This window comes from Oncorhynchus kisutch, unplaced genomic scaffold (assembly GCF_002021735.2).
Source record: "Oncorhynchus kisutch isolate 150728-3 unplaced genomic scaffold, Okis_V2 scaffold3402, whole genome shotgun sequence".
NCBI classification, from domain to species: Eukaryota; Metazoa; Chordata; class Actinopteri; order Salmoniformes; family Salmonidae; genus Oncorhynchus; species Oncorhynchus kisutch.
The window spans coordinates 74409-94621 of record NW_022265347.1 but is presented as its reverse complement, the minus strand read 5'-3'; the positions used below and the strand labels follow the sequence as shown (position 1 = coordinate 94621).

The window sequence follows — 20213 nt, the reverse complement described above, 5'->3', positions numbered from 1 at the left end:
TGTTTGGTTAAAAATCTTTATTTTAAAATGTTTATTTCAACGTCTCACAAATTGCATATTCCTATAAAAGATTTCTCATCCCTCTGCCATCGTTGCAACAAGCCTAACACCTGCTCAAAGCATGTTATTTTGTCATGTGAAAGACCAAAACCCCCAAGGAAAGCCTCTGGAACAAATGTTTCTGTGATCATCTCTGCATTGCAATCGTGCATTAATTCAACTTCACTGTGTATCAACCTCACTGTCCTCTCAGTCATAATATCAGAATTTAAAAAAAAAGGAATGATATGCAGTCATGGTGGAGAGAGAGAGGGAAATGAAACCTCACTGGACGGTTGTAGGACACGCTGCCAACCAATAACAGCACTGAATAGCAGTTTGCAGTGGAGAGCTAAAACGATGACTGTGTGACGAGTTAATCTACAGCACATGGAAGCCTGGGCCAACAACGGGTTTCAGAGGACTCATTTTCCCTTTCAACAGACAAACTGTTGTCTACAGGGATAGTTCACCTGAATGTCATCATTTCTTCAGCTTGCAAGGTTGTCGTTCGGGCCAGGGAATGTCTACAACTACAAATAGTAGGTTATTATTACTTTGCTAAAGCAACCACAGACACACTTTAGAGTCACTATCGACTACCCTCAGGCGTGGTTTTACGCAGAGTTCATTTTGGCACGCAATTTAGTTAAAGCTAAAACAAGTGAAACTGAGGTTATCAATACCAATCTTAGCCGGTGGTAGCTGTAGGAAAGTAACTGAATCCGAACTGTAGTTGCAGTCAATCACAAAAACAAAACAAAAAATGTGTAAATTACTGATTTTGATTGAACCAACCCTTTAAAAGTGACCCCATGGAGTGCAGTGCAAAGGAGCCCAGGTTGTGTCTCAAGGTCTTAAAAACACTGGGAGAGTGGATGCACCTCAATAGTCGAATGCGGTTTCATCTCACCTTTCACCTGCTCTAATGTAAAAGAGGTGGAGAGGAGATCATTCTTTAGACTATTGAAACACACCCAGGGTCTCTCTGGCCTCAGCATCACCAATAGTCAGGCCCTCCAGGAATTCAGCGATTTTTTTTTGTTGTGGAATTTTCAGAGAAAAAAAACAAGCTTTATTTTGCCACTGCAATTCTGCATGGCGATATACGATGATTTTGTCCAATTGGTCTGGAAAATACACTGATGAGGGAAAAGTTTTGTCGTGTGGCTTGAATGAACTATATTACGTGGTAAATGTGAGGTGATTGGTTGAAATTGCAAGCTCTCTTTTTGTACTGCGGTGATGGGTACATTTTATGCGATAATATTGCGACGATTTGACTGCTTTATTCGGAGAGAGTGCGGTGATTGGTCAAATTTGCAAGCCCTCACATAATATGCAGGGAATTGTTGATTTAGCAAAAAAAAAATGATTGGAGGAACTGTATAACGACAAATGAGGACAGAACTATTGCTATGGGCGGAGCAAAGGGAGGGGGCGGAGCAGCATCCTCCAGGGGGCGTGTTCAGCAGGACGCAACGTTTCGGGAACGTTCAGATAGAAATATGCCATGTAGAACAAACATGCTTCTCTCTGACATGTAGATTCAGGAATCATGTCGACTACAATAGTGGCGTAACCATCTGCAACATTCGAGAACGTTTGACAACTGAACGAGGCCCAGGACTCTCAGCAGCCATTTTGATTGGTCTGGAGATACTCTTGGTGCAGTTTCTCCTGGGCCTCGTGGAGTTTCCGCAGCTTCTTGGTCTGTCCCTTACTGAGATCCTTCCCCTCCACGTCATGCGTGGGGAAACCCTGTTGGAGGAGCAGTATGTGTCTGTTAAACCACACAATGTTTAATAAAGCCTTGTATCCACTCCAGATATCAAGGAGGTTTACAGTTGTTGGATATTTACCGTCTCATCAAAGCTGGAATACTTGTCGGTTTCAGAGCGGAACATATCGCACGGGGAGATTTTCATCTTCGCAAGTTTGGCCAACTGTGATGAAACAACCATGAACAGAGACACATCAATATGCTTGCATCTAGACATGAGGCTGGTAACATTATTATTACTGCTCTCAGATCAGTTAGCAGAGGATTCACATCAATATACCTACATCTAGACATGAGGCTGGTAACATTATTATTACTGCTCTCAGATCAGTTAGCAGAGGATTCACATCAATATACCTGCATCTAGGACAGGAGGCTGGTAACATTATTACTGCTCTCAGATCAGTTAGTGGAGGACTCGGAAGACAGTGGTCCTGCCATAGATAAAGGACTCTCCCATTGAGGGACTTCCACCAGAGATGAGTCCTCCTCTATCCATCTCTATGGTCCAACTAACCTCCTGCTCCTGCTTCTTCTTGGCAGCCTCCTCTTTCTTGTTCTTCTTCTCGTCCTCCATCTTCTTTTTCTCATTCCTCTCCCTCAGCAGGGTCTCTTTGTCCACCAGCTTCACCACAGTGGGAAGTCCTGACAATGACAAGTCATCACTGTGGCTGCTAATAGTTTTCGCTGATCTATAGTGTGTGTGTGTGTGTGTACATATTGTGGTCAGTGCATTTACCTTCATGGTCTTCTAGACGCACCCCCAGCTCAGGTAAGGTGTCATTACGGACCACGTCACACAGCTGTAGCACCTCTGTCACTGAGAACACAGACAGAGGGAGAACACAGACAGTCAGAACACAGACAACACAGAGTCAGAACACAGACAGTCAGAACACAGACAGAGAGAACACAGACAGAGAGAACACAGAGTCAGAACACAGACAGTCAGAACACAGACAGAGAGAACACAGAGTCAGAACACAGACAGAGAGAACACAGACAGAGAGAACACAGACAGAGAGAACACAGACAGAGAGAACACAGAGTCAGAACACAGACAGAGAGAACACAGACAGTCACCACATCTACAAGCCTCACATTTCTAGCAGCAGGCAACTGTGTTCAATTATTAGTATTTTTGTTGAATAACTTGGGAGGGAGGAAGTATTTACCATTCTGTTCTCTGGCAATTTTGCGAACAGATTCTCTGAAGTCTGACAGCACCTTCAGATAGGGCATCACTGTGGTCTCCATCTGCAAGCAGCCTCAGTTAGCTTGACTAGAAACGTCCACAGAATCACAACGTCTACGAGAACACGGATATAATGATAACAATATGATTCATTTTCAAATCCAAAGTGACTTAGTCATACATACATGCATATGGGTGATCCCGGGAATCAAACCCTCTATCCTGGCATTGCAAACACCATACACTACCAACTGAGCAACAGAGGACCACTACCAACTGAGCAACAGAGGACCACTACCAACTGAGGAGAGATGGTGGTGGCCAATCCCAACAGTAGATCATGTTGAAAGCACCTCGACTGCAGAGAAGCAGCCTGGTATCTCCAAGGCAATACTTACATCCACATGGTGACCATCTCCTCCTACTGGGAATCCAATAGCAGCCTAGTATCTACAGGGCAATACTTACATCCACATGGTGACCATCTCCTCCTACTGGGAATCCAATAGCAGCCTAGTATCTACAGGGCAATACTTACATCCACATGGGGACCATCTCCTCCTACTGGGAATCCAATAGCAGCCTAGTATCTACAGGGCAATACTTACATCCACATGGGGACCATCTCCTCCTACTGGGAATCCAATAGCAGCCTGGTATCTCCAGGGCAATACTTACATCCACATGGTGACCATCTCCTCCCACTGGGAATCCAATAGCAGCCTAGTATCTACAGGGCAATACTTACATCCACATGGGGACCATCTCCTCCTACTGGGAATCCAATAGCAGCCTAGTATCTACAGGGCAATACTTACATCCACATGGGGACCATCTCCTCCTACTGGGAATCCAATAGCAGCCTAGTATCTACAGGGCAATACTTACATCCACATGGGGACCATCTCCTCCTACTGGGAATCCAATAGCAGCCTGGTATCTCCAGGGCAATACTTACATCCACATGGTGACCATCTCCTCCCACTGGGAATCCAATAGGCTCGGTCCCTTCAATGGCCCCGAAGGTCTACAGCACAGACAGGGTTAGAGAACTTCATCAGAACAAAAGGGATATGGTCTCCTGATAAGTAAAAGGACTGAATAGGTTTCTATCTTAGCTATAGTGGTGTAAATATCACGTGACCCGGTTTTCACTTTCCACATCGCCGCTTCTCGTTTTTAATACTGAATGTGTTCACGAGATTTATGTGATTGACCGTTGTTTAGTCATGCCCTTCAAAATGGATTTATCTGGAACAGCCGACTTCAGCTCTGGTCTTGTGAGTGTAATACTGGGGTGTATTCACTAGGAACCAAATGGAACCAAACGGAACGAAACAGGGAGGAACTGAATTTGTCCAATAGTAACTCATTTTGGTGGCAACAACATTTTGCAACAGTGTGCGATGAATGAATACACCCCCTGGTATGCTGCACAAGCTCTCTCACTCACCTTGAGCATGTCAGTCAGGTAGAGAGCGATGCTCTTCATCAGCATGCGGTTGGGCTGCAGCTTGGAGCTCTTCCTACTGGCTATGTAGGTGTTGCTCTGGGTTACCAGCGCCCTCATCTCCTCCATGGTGCTGCGCGTGTCCACGTTGTCACACAGCGCCGCGTGGACTGCTGCCTTCCTCTCATAGAAACTACAGACAGGGACAATGGAGGAGTGGGCGGGGTTTACTCTCATAGAAGCTAGACAGACAGGGACAATGGAGGAGTGGGCGGGGTTTACTCTCATAGAAGCTAGACAGACAGGGACAATGGAGGAGTGGGCGGGGTTTACTCTCATAGAAGCTAGACAGACAGGGACAATGGAGGAGTGGGCGGGGTTTACTCTCATAGAAGCTAGACAGACAGGGACAATGGAGGAGTGGGCGGGGTTTACTCTCATAGAAGCTAGACAGGGACAATGGAGGAGTGGGCGGGGTTTCCTCACTAGTCTACACATGGAGCTGCCACCAGGGGGCAGTCATTCAGAACAGATGATTAAGTGGTACATTGTTTGAGTACTCCCTCACACCTGCAACACGGGGTTTGTCATAAAACATGACATTACATGGAATGACTAATGACTACTAAGGTCATATCAGAACTCTTTACCAAAATCCTGTTATGAAGCTTGAAACACTGAAACCTTATTGAAGCCTTCAGATGTTTCGAAACAAAGTCGTATCGATTATTAACACCAGGCTTGTGACCTCTCACCTCTCGTTGAGCTCCATCTCTGCTGCCTCCCACTTCTCAAACTGTCCGGTGACGTCACAGGGAGCTCGCAGAATGTCTTTGACGTTGAGGAAAAACTCCTGTTGAGGAAAGGAAGAGGACTAAATGAAAAAGAAAGTCCCCTTGTGGTCAGCGGACTCGAACAGGTGCACTTTGAGTCCTCCGATTTAGAGAGTAGAAGAAAAACTAAAACAATTTCATGAATATAAACACTCCTACGCTAACACGCTAACACGCTAACACGCTAGCTGCTCTTGTACACTTCCAGTCTGCAGACAGGGACAATGGAGGAGTTGGCGATGGCCCGATCAGAGCCGGCGCCAGAATGAATCAGTTGGACAGGCATTTGGAGGAGTTGGCGATGGCCCTATCAGGACCGGTGCCAGAATGAATCAGTTGGACAGGCATTTGGAGGAGTTGGCGATGGCCCGATCAGAGCCGGCGCCAGAATGAATCAGTTGGACAGGCATTTGGAGGAGTTGGCGATGGCCCTATCAGAGCCGGCACCAGAATGAATCAGTTGGACAGGCATTTGGAGGAGTTGGCGATGGCCCTATCAGAGCCGGCACCAGAGTGAATCAGTTGGACAGGCATTTGGAGGAGTTGGCGATGGCCCTATCAGAGCCGGCACCAGAATGAATCAGTTGGACAGGCATTTGGAGGAGTTGGCGATGGCCCTATCAGAGCCGGCGCCAGAATGAATCAGTTGGACAGGCATTTGACTTTCACAATTGACAAGAGACGCGCTCCAACAAGCAGCGAGACAGCGCCCCTCTGTCTCAGTATGTTAAACCCATGTATCTGATGCTATCTGGCCAAAAAGAGTATTGCATGTCATACTTTTATTTGATGGGTTTTATAGTATAGTAGTAAATGTGGCATGAATTCAACCAGTCATGATGTTTTCATCCAATTGTTAAACAAATCACTTGGAAAAAAGTAGGTTACCTTTGTACATTTGTCCCAAATAATTATTCGGGACGGCAGGGTAGCCTAGTGGTTAGAGTGGAGGGGCGGCAGGGCAGCCTAGTGGTTAGAGTGGAGGGGCGGCAGAGTAGCCTAGTGGTTAGAGTGGAGGGGCGGCAGGGTAGCCTAGTGGTTAGAGTGGAGGGGCGGCAGGGTAGCCTAGTGGTTAGAGTGGAGGGGCGGCAGGGTAGCCTAGTGGTTAGAGTGGAGGGGCGGCAGGGCAGCCTAGTGGTTAGAGCGTTGGACTAGTAACCGGAAGGTTGCAAGTTCAAACCCCTGAGCTGACAAGGTACAAATCTGTCGTTCTGCAGCTCCTTATCATATGTAGCCCAGGTATCTGATGCAGTCTGTCCCCAAAAAAATGCCACACATACTGAGACAGAGGGCCGCTGTTTTGCTCAGACGCTCGTTAGCGCCCGTCACTCAAATAAATAATTAACATTTAAATATTTTATTTAGACGGGCAAGGAGGTACGGTAGTGTGGGCCAAGCCCCCTAAGACCTGCCCATAACGCAGGCCCTGGGCTCCAGAAACTACACACAGATACATAAAAGGACTTAGATGCCAAAATGTTGACCTACCCGTTTAAGAATATATAGAGAAGTACCTCTAGGCTATATTATCACTTACATTCAGGAATTTCTCGTAGTGGACAGCCGACTCCATGGTGTTGGAGGAGTAATCCAGGGTGTCCTTCCAGGAATGCATCAGGAAGGCTAGACGGAGCTGCCGAGCTGAGGGGAACACGCAGAGAACAGCTGTTAGCTTGCACGCAGACGCCACACGCACGCATGCACACACACACATGCGCGCACACACACACACACACACACACACGCACACACACACACTCCCGACACCCACATTAACATAATGCTGTTGTTTTAATGGCTACTGAGAAGTTTCTTCACCGGTGTTCTGCGCCAGGGCATCCTTGATGGTGATGAAGTTCTTGAGAGATTTGGACATCTTGCAGCCTGCGATGGTCAGGTGACCAGTGTGCAGGAAGTAGCGAACCCAGTGGTCGTTCTCAAAGTAAGCCTGCGTGGACAGGTATCCTGCTTGTTATTCAACTTGAATACTACGGTTACATTCCAATTCCCTACCCTTCTCCCCTGAAGTGTACACTCCTTCACTCGCCCTTGTGGACTTTGCAGCTACTATAGGCCAATGCTTTCAAATCCTAGAGGGGGAGTGAACAAGTGCACACTTAGAGTGCACAAACAGACCACTGTCCATGTCATAGAAACAGATTACTCGAGACGAAATCCTTACCTCGGACTGAGCCAACTCATTATCGTGATGGGGGAATCGGAGGTCAAACCCTCCCCCGTGGATGTCCATGGACTCTCCCAAGATGGAACCAGCCATAGCGGAACATTCGATATGCCAGCCAGGCCGACCCTTTCCCCAGGGTGAGTCCCAGGACGGCTCCCCCGGCTTAGAGGCCTTCCACAGGGCAAAGTCATTCTGCGACCTCTTCTCACTGAGCTGGTCTGCTGAGACACTCAGATCTCCTGCAGGACACAGAGGACGACCAATAACTCACATACATTGTAGCACTTTGTTTTTTTAAAAGCTCTTTATAAATGATTCATATTATTACCCTCTCCCTCCTGCAGAGCTTTCATGTCACCGACCGCCTCAGGTACCAGCTTGCCGTACGCGTGCTTCTGGCTGGTGGCAAACTTGGCTGTGTCAAAATAAACTGAACCGTTGGACTCGTACCTGCCGACGGGGGAAAATCAAAAGAACCCGCCAGAGATAGAAGGATGAACTGAGAGATGTTTTACAACTCATTAGAGGACAGGGGGCCTGAATGATAACAGAGACCATCTCTCCCTTACCCAAAGCCATTGTCGAGGATCTTCTTCACAAAGTCCACGATCTCTGGGCAGTACTCGCTGACGCGGGTGAGTACGTCTGGGGGAAGGACCTGGGGGGGTGTTGCACACAGAAGAGGTGGGGGAATCAGTCATTTTAATCATCAGATTGGCACTAGAAATGTAGTCATTTTAATAGTAAAATAGGATTAACAATTAGAAATATTAATGTTATATTACTGCTAAAATACTGTATGGTTTATGTGATAATGCAAAAACACAGGGCCCTATCGTGTGACATAAGATTTGATCCTGTGTTTGAACTCTTATCCAGAAATGAGAAGACATTATCTGAGGATGGTGCTGAACCACCTGACATAAAAACAAGAGGACAGTCTGATAAAAACACCTTCAATAAAATAAAAAGGTTAAAAATTCAGGTCATGTGACATAATAGTGTGACATAATAGTTATGTGCTTCCACCTACATTCATGATGACTCATCTGATAATGAGCATTGACATCAGAAAAGTTCATAGTAAAAATACAATTAACAATTTATTATAAATATAAATGCTATATGAATGATAAAATATGGGTTGTTTGTGCTTCCACCTACATTCAAGGCATCCATGTCGTTGTGGTACTCCCCTTCCCAGAACTTTGGAAGAAGAGAGAAGATGGAGTTCTCGGTCACCTGACTGCCAAATTGAGCATCCAACCAATCAGAGAGCAGGTCTTTGGCCTTCTCCAGTAACACCTTCAAAAAGAACCAAAAGAACACATTTGACTTCGGTTGTCTCTGGTGTTCTTTTTCATAAAGTGCGTCGCACGGGAGGTTGGTGTCACCTTAATCAGGGAGGACAGGCTCGTGGTAATGACTGGAGCGGAATCAGTGGAATGGTATCAAATACACCCAACACATGGTTTCCAGGTGTTTGATGCCATTCCATGTGCTCCGTTCCGGGCCATTATCATGAGCCTGTCCTCCCCTTGACTGTGTCGAGACAATCAAATGTGACTTGACTAGGCATCTCAGTCCAAACCTCTGGAAGTGTATTAGACTTGTCAGGAACCGTAGAGAGCCATGTTGTACAGCAGGGAGAAGATCTTACCTGAGCCAGGCGTTGTATGTCAGCCTCCCCAGCCTTGCTCTCCACCGCCCCCTGCAGGGGTCCCAGAGCAGCAGCGACGGCAGAGTCCAGCCTCTCCAGCATCTGTTTCTTGTCTGGGTCTGTGGTCTCGGCCAGCTTGGCCTGGAAGGGCTGCCAATGATATGGAGTGAATGGGATGTTAGAGGTGGTAATGTGGCATCCAGCGCCCAAGTTCACCACTCTCTCTATTATATGGGATGGTTCATTCTCACCCCCCCATTACAGGGGTGAACTTTAGAACCTGAGAGTATGCCCAGGACATGCCACTGTTCCACAGATGACCAATCACGTAGCCACACCTGTAAATAATGACAGATTCATATGTCATGAACTTTCTAGACACTATAAAGAGTTTGATGTCTTACCCCTCTGGCACTAAGGACATCCTGCAGTACCTGGGCAGCCGCTGGTTTCTTCTCTCTGTACTGTTCCAGAAGGTAGTTCTGTCTGGCCCGCCTGATGATCTGACACACAGACAAAATGATCTCTAACCATTCAGCCAAACGGTTCAGTTTTCACAACAGAAGAGCGAGACATGTTGATTTGTACCACTGCTGGTTACCTTGTCATCTATGTCCGTAATGTTCATGCAGTAGAACACGTCATATTTGAAATAGTTCATCAGAATCCTTCGGAGGATATCAAAAGATATGTAAGATCTGAAAAACAAAAAGGGATGTGAAATCATTTGATTTGGACACACATCTTAACATCCAAACACTGAAACTGATTTAAAAAGGTTCTACAGCAGGAAATAGTCTTAGTTCTACACTATTATTATCCAGAACCAGTTATGAGTCAGGAAAGTATGACCTTTGTTCCATCAAAATGTCATTATCAAAATGTAATCGTTTAAAGATGCACGATGCAGAAATCACTCCCCCCATTTACTGGTTGCTAAAATTCAAATAGCTTTTGCCTAATTTCAGTTTCTGTGACAAAACAAACAAGTGTGGTGTAGAGACTCATCGTACCATCTAAACCACTGAAATATATTTCCCATAACCACAAACGGTTGTATTTTCAGCTGTTTGAAGCTGCTGTACAAAACCCAAAGTAAAAGATGCAAAACCAAAACTTAACAACGGGAAGCATAGAAATACCAGACGTAGAACAGATCTACAGCTTCTTAGACAATTTTTCTATGTGAATTTGGTCGGGTCGGTCAGGTACATACTGCACCTTTAAAATCATTTTAAATGCCAGTTAGGTGAGTTGTGAGCCCTTATCAGGTTTGCCACCTCACCTGCATTTTCATGACATATTTCTGGTTTCTTCTTCTATTTGTGACTACTGGACTAAACCTATTGGACTATAGACAAAACCTATTGGACTATAGACTAAACCTATTGGACTATAGACTAAACCTATTGGACTATAGACTAAACCTATTGGACTATAGACTATACCTATTGGACTATAGCCAGAAGCCTGAATCTAATGTGACCAGCTAGTACCATTTATGGTTATACAACCGTATTCCTGGAAAAGGTTGACTTGCGCTTTCGCTTTCACAATGAATGTCCCCTTTCACTGTACCCATCCGGTGTATGTGACAATACATCTGTCATTATTATAATCTTCAGGACATGAGTCATGACAAGCGATGGAGACAGTAGCTAGGAGTATTCTGTGAAAATAGTAATTACCGTGTTGTACCGAGCATCACGAAGCCAAGGGCAACGGTCAGGAATATTTTCTATTGGACAATAGACTAAACCTATTGGACTATACCTATTGGACTATAGATTATACCTATTGGACTATAGATTATACCTATTGGACTATAGATTATACCTATTGGACTATAGATTATACCTATTGGACTATAGATTATACCTATTGGACTATACCTATTGGACTAAACCTATTGGACTAGACTATACCTATTGGACTAAACCTATTGGACTATAGACTATACCTATTGGACTATAGATTACACCTATTGGACTAAACCTATTGGACTAAACCTATTGGACTATAGACTATACCTATTGGACTATAGATTACACCTATTGGACTAAACCTATTGGACTATAGACTAAACCTATTGGACTAAAGACTAAACATATTGGACTATAGACTAAACCTATTGGACTATACCTATTGGACTATACACTATACCTATTGGACTATACCTATTGGACTACAGACGATACCTATTGGACAATAGACTAAACCTATTGGACAATAGACTAAACCTATTGGACTATAGACTAAACCAATTGGACTATAGATTACACCTATTGGACTAAACCTATTGGACTATAGACTACACCCGTTGGACTATAGACTATACCTATTGGACTATAGACTACACCTATTGGACTATGGACTATACCTATTGGACTATAGACTATACCTATTGGACTATAGACTATACCTATTGGACTATAGACTATACCTATTGGAGTAAACAGCTCTTTGCTGCGAGGTGTGGCTGTCACAAACTGCTCGTCTTGTTATTTCCTGAAGTGAACTTTACCTGGCATGTCCCATGTGAGAGGCATCATAGACAGTGGGTCCGCAGCAGTACCATGACACCTTGTTTCCATTCTGGGGAACAAACAGCTCCTGCAATAATAACAGTCTGATATTAATCATAGTACATTTAGCAGACACTTTTAATCAAAGCGACAGTCATGCATACATTCTATGTATGGTCTTTGGAATCGAACCCACTACCCTGGCGTCACAAGTGCCATACTCTACCAACTGAGCTACAGAGATGGGATCTAAATGTAAACCTTTATGTTGTACATTGACATCCAGTGTCCTTCTTTCCTATTTGATCATAAGGATTCAGCCATCCAAAATGGCTCTCAAACGAGTGAAACAAAAGAAGGTCAACATGTCACCTTGGTGCGTGTGAGGCTGTTGTAGAGTCGCAGCTTTGGCAGGTTGGACCCGGCTGGGGCAGACCAGGGGTGCTGGACCCTCTTTCCCTTTACTAAGAAAAACAGAGGACATATTTAATAAGAACATTAGGCAAACCTTTCTCTGAAGAGGGCATGCTGTTAAATGGTGTCTCATTGAAGGTCAGGCAAATTATGGAATTGAATTCCCTCAAATCTCTGGATTAATTTTTGTGATTTGAGCAGGCAACTGTCTGAGTGTATGCAAGCCACCACTCTATTCTGATGGCAACCACCCCTGGTCTCCAGAGCACAGGAACACCATGCAGTCTGACGGCAACCACCCTGGTCTCCAGAGCACAGGAACACCATGCAGTCTGATGGCAACCACCCTGGTCTCCAGAGCACAGGAACACAATGCAGTCTGATGACAACCACCCCTGGTCTCCAGAGCACAGGAACACCATGCAGTCTGATGACAACCACCCCTGGTCTCCAGAGCACAGGAACACCATGCAGTCTGACGACAACCACCCCTGGTCTCCAGAGCACAGGAACACCATGCAGTCTGATGACAACCACCCCTAGTCTCCAGAGCACAGGAATACCATGCAGTCTGATGACAACCACCCCTAGTTTCCAGAGCACAGGAACACAATGCAGTCTGATGACAATCACCCCTGGTCTCCAGAGCACAGGAACACCATGCAGTCTGATGACAATCACCCCTGGTCTCCAGAGCACAGGAACACAATGCAGTCTGATGACAATCACCCCTGGTCTCCAGAGCACAGGAACACAATGCAGTCTGATGACAATCACCCCTGGTCTCCAGAGCACAGGAACACCATGCAGTCTGATGACAATCACCCCTGGTCTCCAGAGCACAGGAACACAATGCAGTCTGATGACAATCACCCCTGGTCTCCAGAGCACAGGAACACCATGCATTCTGTGGGCCTTCATCAAAGATACAGGCCTGCTACCAGTATACTTAGTTTGCGTGGGGTGAGGTCTGGAAAGCAACACACTAGCTAGCCCTCAAAGTGTGTGTCAAAAACAAACACAAAACCCACAGAGGAAGGAACACAAGTGTGATGAAAAAATAAAACGATTCAGGGATGGGAAAGAGTCCAATGAAATAACCAAACGGTGGTCTTCCTGCCACTAGCCGTTAACACTGTTGACAAATCAATACAGGACTAAAAGACAGTTAGACTTCAATGATTGCAAAATGCTAATCATGCAAATGTTATTATGGGTCCATATTGAACAGGGGCTTGGGCTATATCTGACACTATGAGTCCATATTGAACAGGGGCTTGGGCTATATCTGACACTATGAGTCCATTTTTAACAGGGGATTGGACAATATCTGACACTATGAGTCCATTTTTAACAGGGGATTGGACAATATCAGACACTATGAGTCCATATTGAACAGGGGCTTGGGAAATATCTGACACTATGAGTCCATATTGAACAGGGGCTTGGGAAATATCTGACACTATGAGTCCATTTTTAACAGGGGATTGGACAATATCTGACACTATGAGTCCATATTGAACAGGGGCTTGGGAAATATCTGACACTATTAAGCTTCTATGAAGCTCTTGCCCAATGTACTGCTCCTGAAATAATGAAGGATAGGCCCACCAGCTTTAAATGTAGCATCTCATTTTAGAGGGTCTGTCAGCAGAACACAAGGGTATTGCCAGAAGCCTGAATCTAATGTGACCAGTAAGTACCATTTATGGTTATACAACCATATTACTGGAAAAGGTTGAATTGCGCTTTCGCTTTCACAATGAATGTCCCCTTTCACTGTACCCATCCGGTGTATTTGACAATAAAACATTTTTTAAACAAGTGCTGGAGACCGTAGCTATGAGTATTCTGTGAAAATAGTTGTGACTGGTATACCGAGCATCACGAAGCAAACAGTACAACGGTCAGGACTACTCTCACAGAATACTCTTAGCTACAGTCACCGTCTCCAGGACTTGTCATAACTCATGTTCTGGAAAAAAATAACAAATGTTGTATTGTCACATACACCAGATAGGTGCAGTGAAAGTTGACATTCATTGTGAAAGCGAAATTCAACCTTTACCCGCAAACCACTCCAGCCCGATGATGAGATCTGTTTTTGTGTGGCCACCACCCCCTCAAAGGTGCCCATCCCTGATTTAAATACATTCAGGATGCCTGATCATAGGTAGAAGAATGCCATTCATTTAATTGACTATTTAAATAGCTAACCTTACCGACATTCCAAAGTGACCATGCACTATCGGTCTAGTCTAGGGGGGGGGCCCCATGACTGCCCTTATGCAGTGGGCTACTCTATAGTCTAAGGGGAGCATCCCTATCCTGTCCACGGGCCCTGGACTCTACTCACTGCTGCTATCTGGACTGGGGGTCCCCCGCTGCAGGGCTGCTATGTGCCTGTACCAGCGCAGAGCGTGCACGTGCTGCGGGGCCGGGGGCCTGTGCAGGAGCTCAAAGACCTCCTGGTCCACCCGAGAGGGGCTGAACCCAGCCAGGTAGCTGCGGGAGCTCAGGTACTCATTCAGAGCCACGGTGGCTGTGGCCTCCTCACTTGTGTGCAGCAAGAAGCCATAATCAAAGGCTGTGGAAAACAAGACGGCACACATTCACCCACAGACAAGACACCAATGAAAAACCAAAACTAATTTCGGAATGGTTTCGTCTCTAGACAAGGCAAAGAATTGATGCCCAAGAACGTTGTGCTGCTGTATATGTTAATCAACCCTCTTGCTGATCAATGCAATCTGAAAGTAGACAACTGGCTCAGAGCTTTGACTATTTCAGCTGATTTGGTGTATTAACTTAAAGGCCCAAGCTATCATTTCAACAACCTGACCCTGCCCACTTTGTTTGGTGAACTGGGGGATGAGAGTCTAACCTGTTCAATTCATAAACAGAGTTACAGGATGCAATGAGATGTGCCTTATGTACACAGTATATTCATGGTTTATTTACAAATACTCAAATGACAATATAAACAATGCTGCATTAACCTTCCATGTTGGTGTTTTGACCAGATCATTGGTTATGTTAGGACACAGCTGTACTATGATCATAACAGCGCTGGAGGAAATCTGAACGTATCCCGTTAACCCTCCTGTTGTTGTTCCTTTCATGTTATAATTCATTCTGTGTTCCCGGTCCAAAATGACCACCCCCATTATAGCTGATTATGAGTCCATAATAATACATATTATCACCTAATATTGTGTTACATCTTTTCATCAAGTTCTTGTGAACATTACAAGTGTTGAACTTCTTTCTATTAGCTATTTATGGCCTGTAGGCCTCATTGACCTGAGCTCATACAACTCGTTTTTGAGTTTAAAATAATAATAATGTATGGATTATTTTGACTATAACAAATATTCAGATGAAACATATTGTGCTATTTATCACAGACTACTTTGTGTCAAAGTTTAACAAGGACTCTCTCCTCCTCACCAGTGTCATGATCAAATATATGATCAAGAGCCTCACATACAGTATATCGTTTGGTCATTGTGCTGCCACAGAATGAATTGTGAGCAAGGCCTCAGTAAAGCTTTATATACCAGTGCTGCAAGAAAAGCTCTATATATTATTGAAACAATATTGCAATTGTTTGTGAAAATGCCAACAGGTGTGGATCCCTTGGGGGAAAGATTCTATTGGGGAAAGGTTCCCGTGGGGGCTGCCATGGAAACCAAGAAGGGGTGTGTGTGTGTGTGTATGTGTGTGCGCGCACACACGTGTTCGAATACACATGGATGCGGGGGTCTGGGAGATGGAAGTGTGTCCATCTGAGGAATGGACATGTGCCTGAACAAAATTTGATACACTAATTGTAGTCTCACCCATTAATGTCTAATGACCAGTTATTTTTGACCAGGAACACCACAGGTGTACAAAAGTGAAATAAAACACCCAAAATGTAATGAAAATCATCTAAATGTATTTGGTGTGTTCAGATGCCCTGTGTGGACAAAGTTATGGAACCTTATGACAATCAGATTAAATTAACTACATTTTTCAGAGAAACAAAACCTTGTAAATCGGTCCAATTCCACCAGAACACAACAGGAAGGTTACCAATGGAGAGATCCCTATGTCGAGAGACTGTTTGTAGACCACTAGCTAGTAGTAGCATCAGATATTTTCACAAGCCATCTAGCTAGCTTGTACAATTGATTGTTATTCGACAGATTTCCTGGAAAAGGTTGAATTGAATTTTCGCTTTCAAAATGAATGTCACTTTTCACTGTACCTATCCGGTGTATGTGACAATACAGAACATTTTCTTCCCAGCACACGACCAACGTCAAGCGCTGGAGACAGTGACAGTAAGCTACGAGTAACGTTATTCTACTAAAATAGTCGTGACCGGTGTACCGAGCATCACGCAGCCACCAGTACACCGGTCACGACTATTTTCACAGAATACCCAGATCTACCGTCACTCTCATGACTCATGTTCTGGACATTCACTGTGAAAGCGAAAGCTTGATTCAGCCCTTTCCAGTAATACGGTAATATAACCATCAATAGTACTACTAGCTGGACGGCACTTTGATTGAAATACATTCGTGACGCTTCATCACACAGACAGTGTCCACCAGATTGGCTGTTGCATCACGTATGCATCAAATTGGATGCGTAGACGGCTTGACAGAAATGGTAGCAGAAGGTGAATGTTTAACTTTTGTTGCACACATCTCCAGATGATGCTGCGTACCATTTTGCACAATTACGCTATAGATGTGTAGAATGGCATTCATTTCATTGACTATATACATAGCTAGCCTTACCGTAGCCAACATCCTGCAATAATTTATATTCTGAGAACACGCATTTGCCTTGAAGAGACGCTGCTGACATTTGGAAACATGAAAAACATGCATCGATGTCAGTACTTACCTAACTCTCCCGAGCTGGACATGTCAACAGTCTGCAATTTCTGATGCAACAATAACGTGCCCGGACGTACACTCTCTCTCTATAGTCTAGTCTAGACCAATGGCTGTATTCTCTGGACACCCGCGTTGCCTCCCGTTTTCTATGGTCGTCACTAGTTACCACAGTCACAACCAATCATTTGAGGGAGTGTGATTACGAGTATGCCGGCTAAGAAGACTCGCTTACCCGACCAATCAGATAAGGGAGTGTGATGACGCGTATTCCGGTTCACGGGAACCGCCTCGTTTTCGAAATGGAATATATTGTGTTCAAGTTTGAATCAAATTACTAAAAGACATTCGGCAACACGAATTGGCAATGTCACTAAAATGCATAACATTGAGAAAGGATAAAAGTTTTGTGCAAATGGGTAGGTATGTTGCACAAAGATGTATGAATGCCACCAGGAGAAAGACAAAAGCCAAAGAGACGTATGTTGCTGAAATGAACAAGGCAGTAAGTTCAAAGACAGAGCACTAATTTATACCATACACTTTTACAACATTCATTTCATTTTAATAACGTTGAAATACTACACTAACAATGGAATGTTCCTCAATAAAACTGAAGATGAGACTTTGAAACGGGTGTTCCAACTCTGTGGTCACTAAAGACCCCGTGGCCCTTATTGAAGATGAGACTTAGAAACAGGTGTTCTAACTCTGTGGTCACTAAGACCCGTGGCCCGTATTGAAGATGAGACTTAGAAACGGGTGTTCCAACTCTGTGGTCACTAAGACCCGTGGCCCTTATTGAAGATGAGACTTAGAAACAGGTGTTCCAACTCTGTGGTCACTAAGACCCGTGGCCCTTATTGAAAATGAGACTTAGAAACAGGTGTTCCAACTCTGTGGTCACTAAAGACCCCCGTGGCCCGTATTGAAGATGAGACTTAGAAACGGGTGTTCCAACTCTGTGGTCACTAAAGACCCCGTGGCCCGTATTGAAGATGAGACTTAGAAACAGGTGTTCCAACTCTGTGGTCACTAAAGACCCCGTGGCCCGTATTGCAAGAGTATGTCATGATGAGTATCATTTAATGTGTAGATCAAACTTGTATTCCTATCATGTAATACTGTCTATACAAGTACCGTGTATGAATAATGTATTTGTAGCAATTTCTGTAAAAACAAACATTTCAAACAAAGTTACTTTTGTCCTCTGAAGAGGGGGGTGGATGGGCCAATACTGGATGGGCCAATACTGGATGGGCCAATAATTGTATATTTTTTAAATAGTATATAAGTGGGGTTAGGGTGGTGAGTTTTCCCTTACACTATAAAGACCTTTGAGGGTCTAGAAAAGTGCCATTTAAATCCAATCCATTATTAAATGTTTTGCAAACTTAATCATATGTTTGACATCGTAAATGATCGTGCCCCAGGTTATATGAAAAACCACATTGATATGGTCTATAACCACCACAGTTACAATACCAGAGCTAGTGTTATGTCTTGTAAAATCCCAAGAGTAAACAGTACTGCGAGGAGCACGTATCTCTATACAGACATTTGTCTATGGAATAGCCTTTAGCAGTTACACTGGCGGCCCCGGTGGCAATAAATTAATAAAACCAAAAGCTTACCTTGACTTGGAAAGGTTCCGGTGTTGGATAGCCATAGCCAGCTAGCTATCATATCATCCCTCTCTGTTTGAGTAGGCTAAACTAGCTAGCTGCATTCGCTAGCTTAGTGAAAGTGAAAAGAATACAACTAAATATAGCTAGCTCTCTTCCTCTCGCTTCTACTTCATTTTTAAATAAATGAGTTCAAAACTGTTCAACTATTGTCTTTCTCTCTCTTTGAGTCAACTATTCACCACATTTTATGCATTGTAGTGCTAGCTAGCTGTAGCTTATGCTTTCAGTACTAGATTCTCTGATCCTTTGATTGGGTGAACAGCATGTCAGTTCATGCAGTAAAAGCTGTGATAGGTTGGAGGACATCCTCCGGAAGTTGTCATAATTACTGTGTAAGTCTATGGAAGGCGGTGAAAACGATGAGCCTCCTAGGTTTTGTATTGAAGTCAATGTACCCAGAGGAGGACGGAAAAACTAGCTGTCCTCCGGCTACACCCCGGTAATACCCAACAGAGTGCTGTTTAGGCTACTGTAGATCTTCATTGCAAAACAGTGTGTATTAATCAATTATTTAGTGACGTGAATATATTCAGTATAGTTTTATGTAAAAAGGATAACTTTTTTTAATGTTTCACTATGGATAGGTATTTTAAGTATCTCTCTCACACACACACACACACACACACACTTGTACCTTGTCAGCTCGGGGGTTTGAACTTGCAACCTTCCGGTTACTAGTCCAACACTCTAACCACTAGGCTACCCTGCCGCCCCAATGAACATTGAGAGGGAATTGACATTGATTAAAGAAAAGAAGAAGAAACAAATTGGGACTAGAATTTTGTAAAATAATAATGTAAAGGTTAAATATGTTAAATGTTAGAAAACATGGGGAAATATACAGTAGGAGATATTAAAGGGTGATTAGTGAATATACAGTAGGAGATATTAAAGGGTGATTAGTAAATATACAGTAGGAGATAGTAAAGGGTGATTAGGAAATATACAGTAGGAGATATTAAAGGGTGATTAGTAAATATACAGTAGGAGATAGTAAAGGGTGATTAGGAAATATACAGTAGGAGATATTAAAGGGTGATTAGGAAATATACAGTAGAGGATATTAAAGGGTGATTAGTAAATATACAGTAGGAGATATTAAAGGGTGATTAGTGAATATACAGTAGGAGATATTAAAGGGTGATTAAAGTAATGCAGTAAAATGGTAAAGAATGTTATAATGACGTTTGCTTTTAGGGTACAATGTACATTAGACTATGTTAGATGGGCCTAGAGGACAAGGCCTTAGGGCCTGTAGGAGGTTGGCAATGAGATGTTGTAATGATGAAATGTTATAATGTTGAAATGTTTAAAATATTAGATGTTTAGGATGTAAGGGGGGGTAATGAGTTAGGGAGGAGTTAATAAATTAGGTTGGAGTGAGATTATAATTGAGTGGAGTAAGGAAGGTTGTTTAAAAATGTATGTTTTAAAAGTTAAAGTTAATGAAGTATATAAAAGTCAGAACAGCCAGGAGGTTGAAGTGTACGTCCTGCTTAGGTGAGAAAAGGGCGGGTGTTAGGGGGTGCTGAAAAAAACAACCCTTTGA

The 20213-nt window shown here is 43.9% G+C and overlaps 1 protein-coding gene across 2 annotated transcripts; it reads right to left on the bottom strand.

Annotated features, from left to right (window-relative positions):
* Positions 1-2: 2 nt before the first annotated feature.
* LOC109881820 (cysteine--tRNA ligase, cytoplasmic) lies at positions 3-17153 on the bottom strand. 2 transcript variants are annotated; one of them, XM_031820454.1, is made up of 21 exons: positions 16987-17100; positions 14441-14671; positions 12043-12134; positions 11670-11758; positions 9747-9843; positions 9550-9648; positions 9146-9295; positions 8650-8790; positions 8055-8143; positions 7814-7935; positions 7483-7724; positions 7119-7248; positions 6838-6941; positions 5223-5320; positions 4471-4660; positions 3976-4044; positions 2998-3079; positions 2562-2642; positions 2340-2467; positions 1902-1985; positions 3-1800 (listed from the first exon to the last, which is right to left on the bottom strand). In XM_031820454.1, exons 1-21 carry the CDS (start codon positions 17006-17008, stop codon positions 1672-1674), a joined length of 2469 nt encoding a protein of 822 aa, XP_031676314.1. In that variant the 5' UTR covers positions 17009-17100; the 3' UTR covers positions 3-1671. The 2 variants fall into 2 exon arrangements, with proteins under 2 accessions (XP_031676314.1, XP_031676316.1); XM_031820456.1 differs by lacking the exon at positions 14441-14671 and having other exon boundaries at positions 16987-17153.
* Between the last annotated feature and the right edge of the window lie 3060 nt (positions 17154-20213).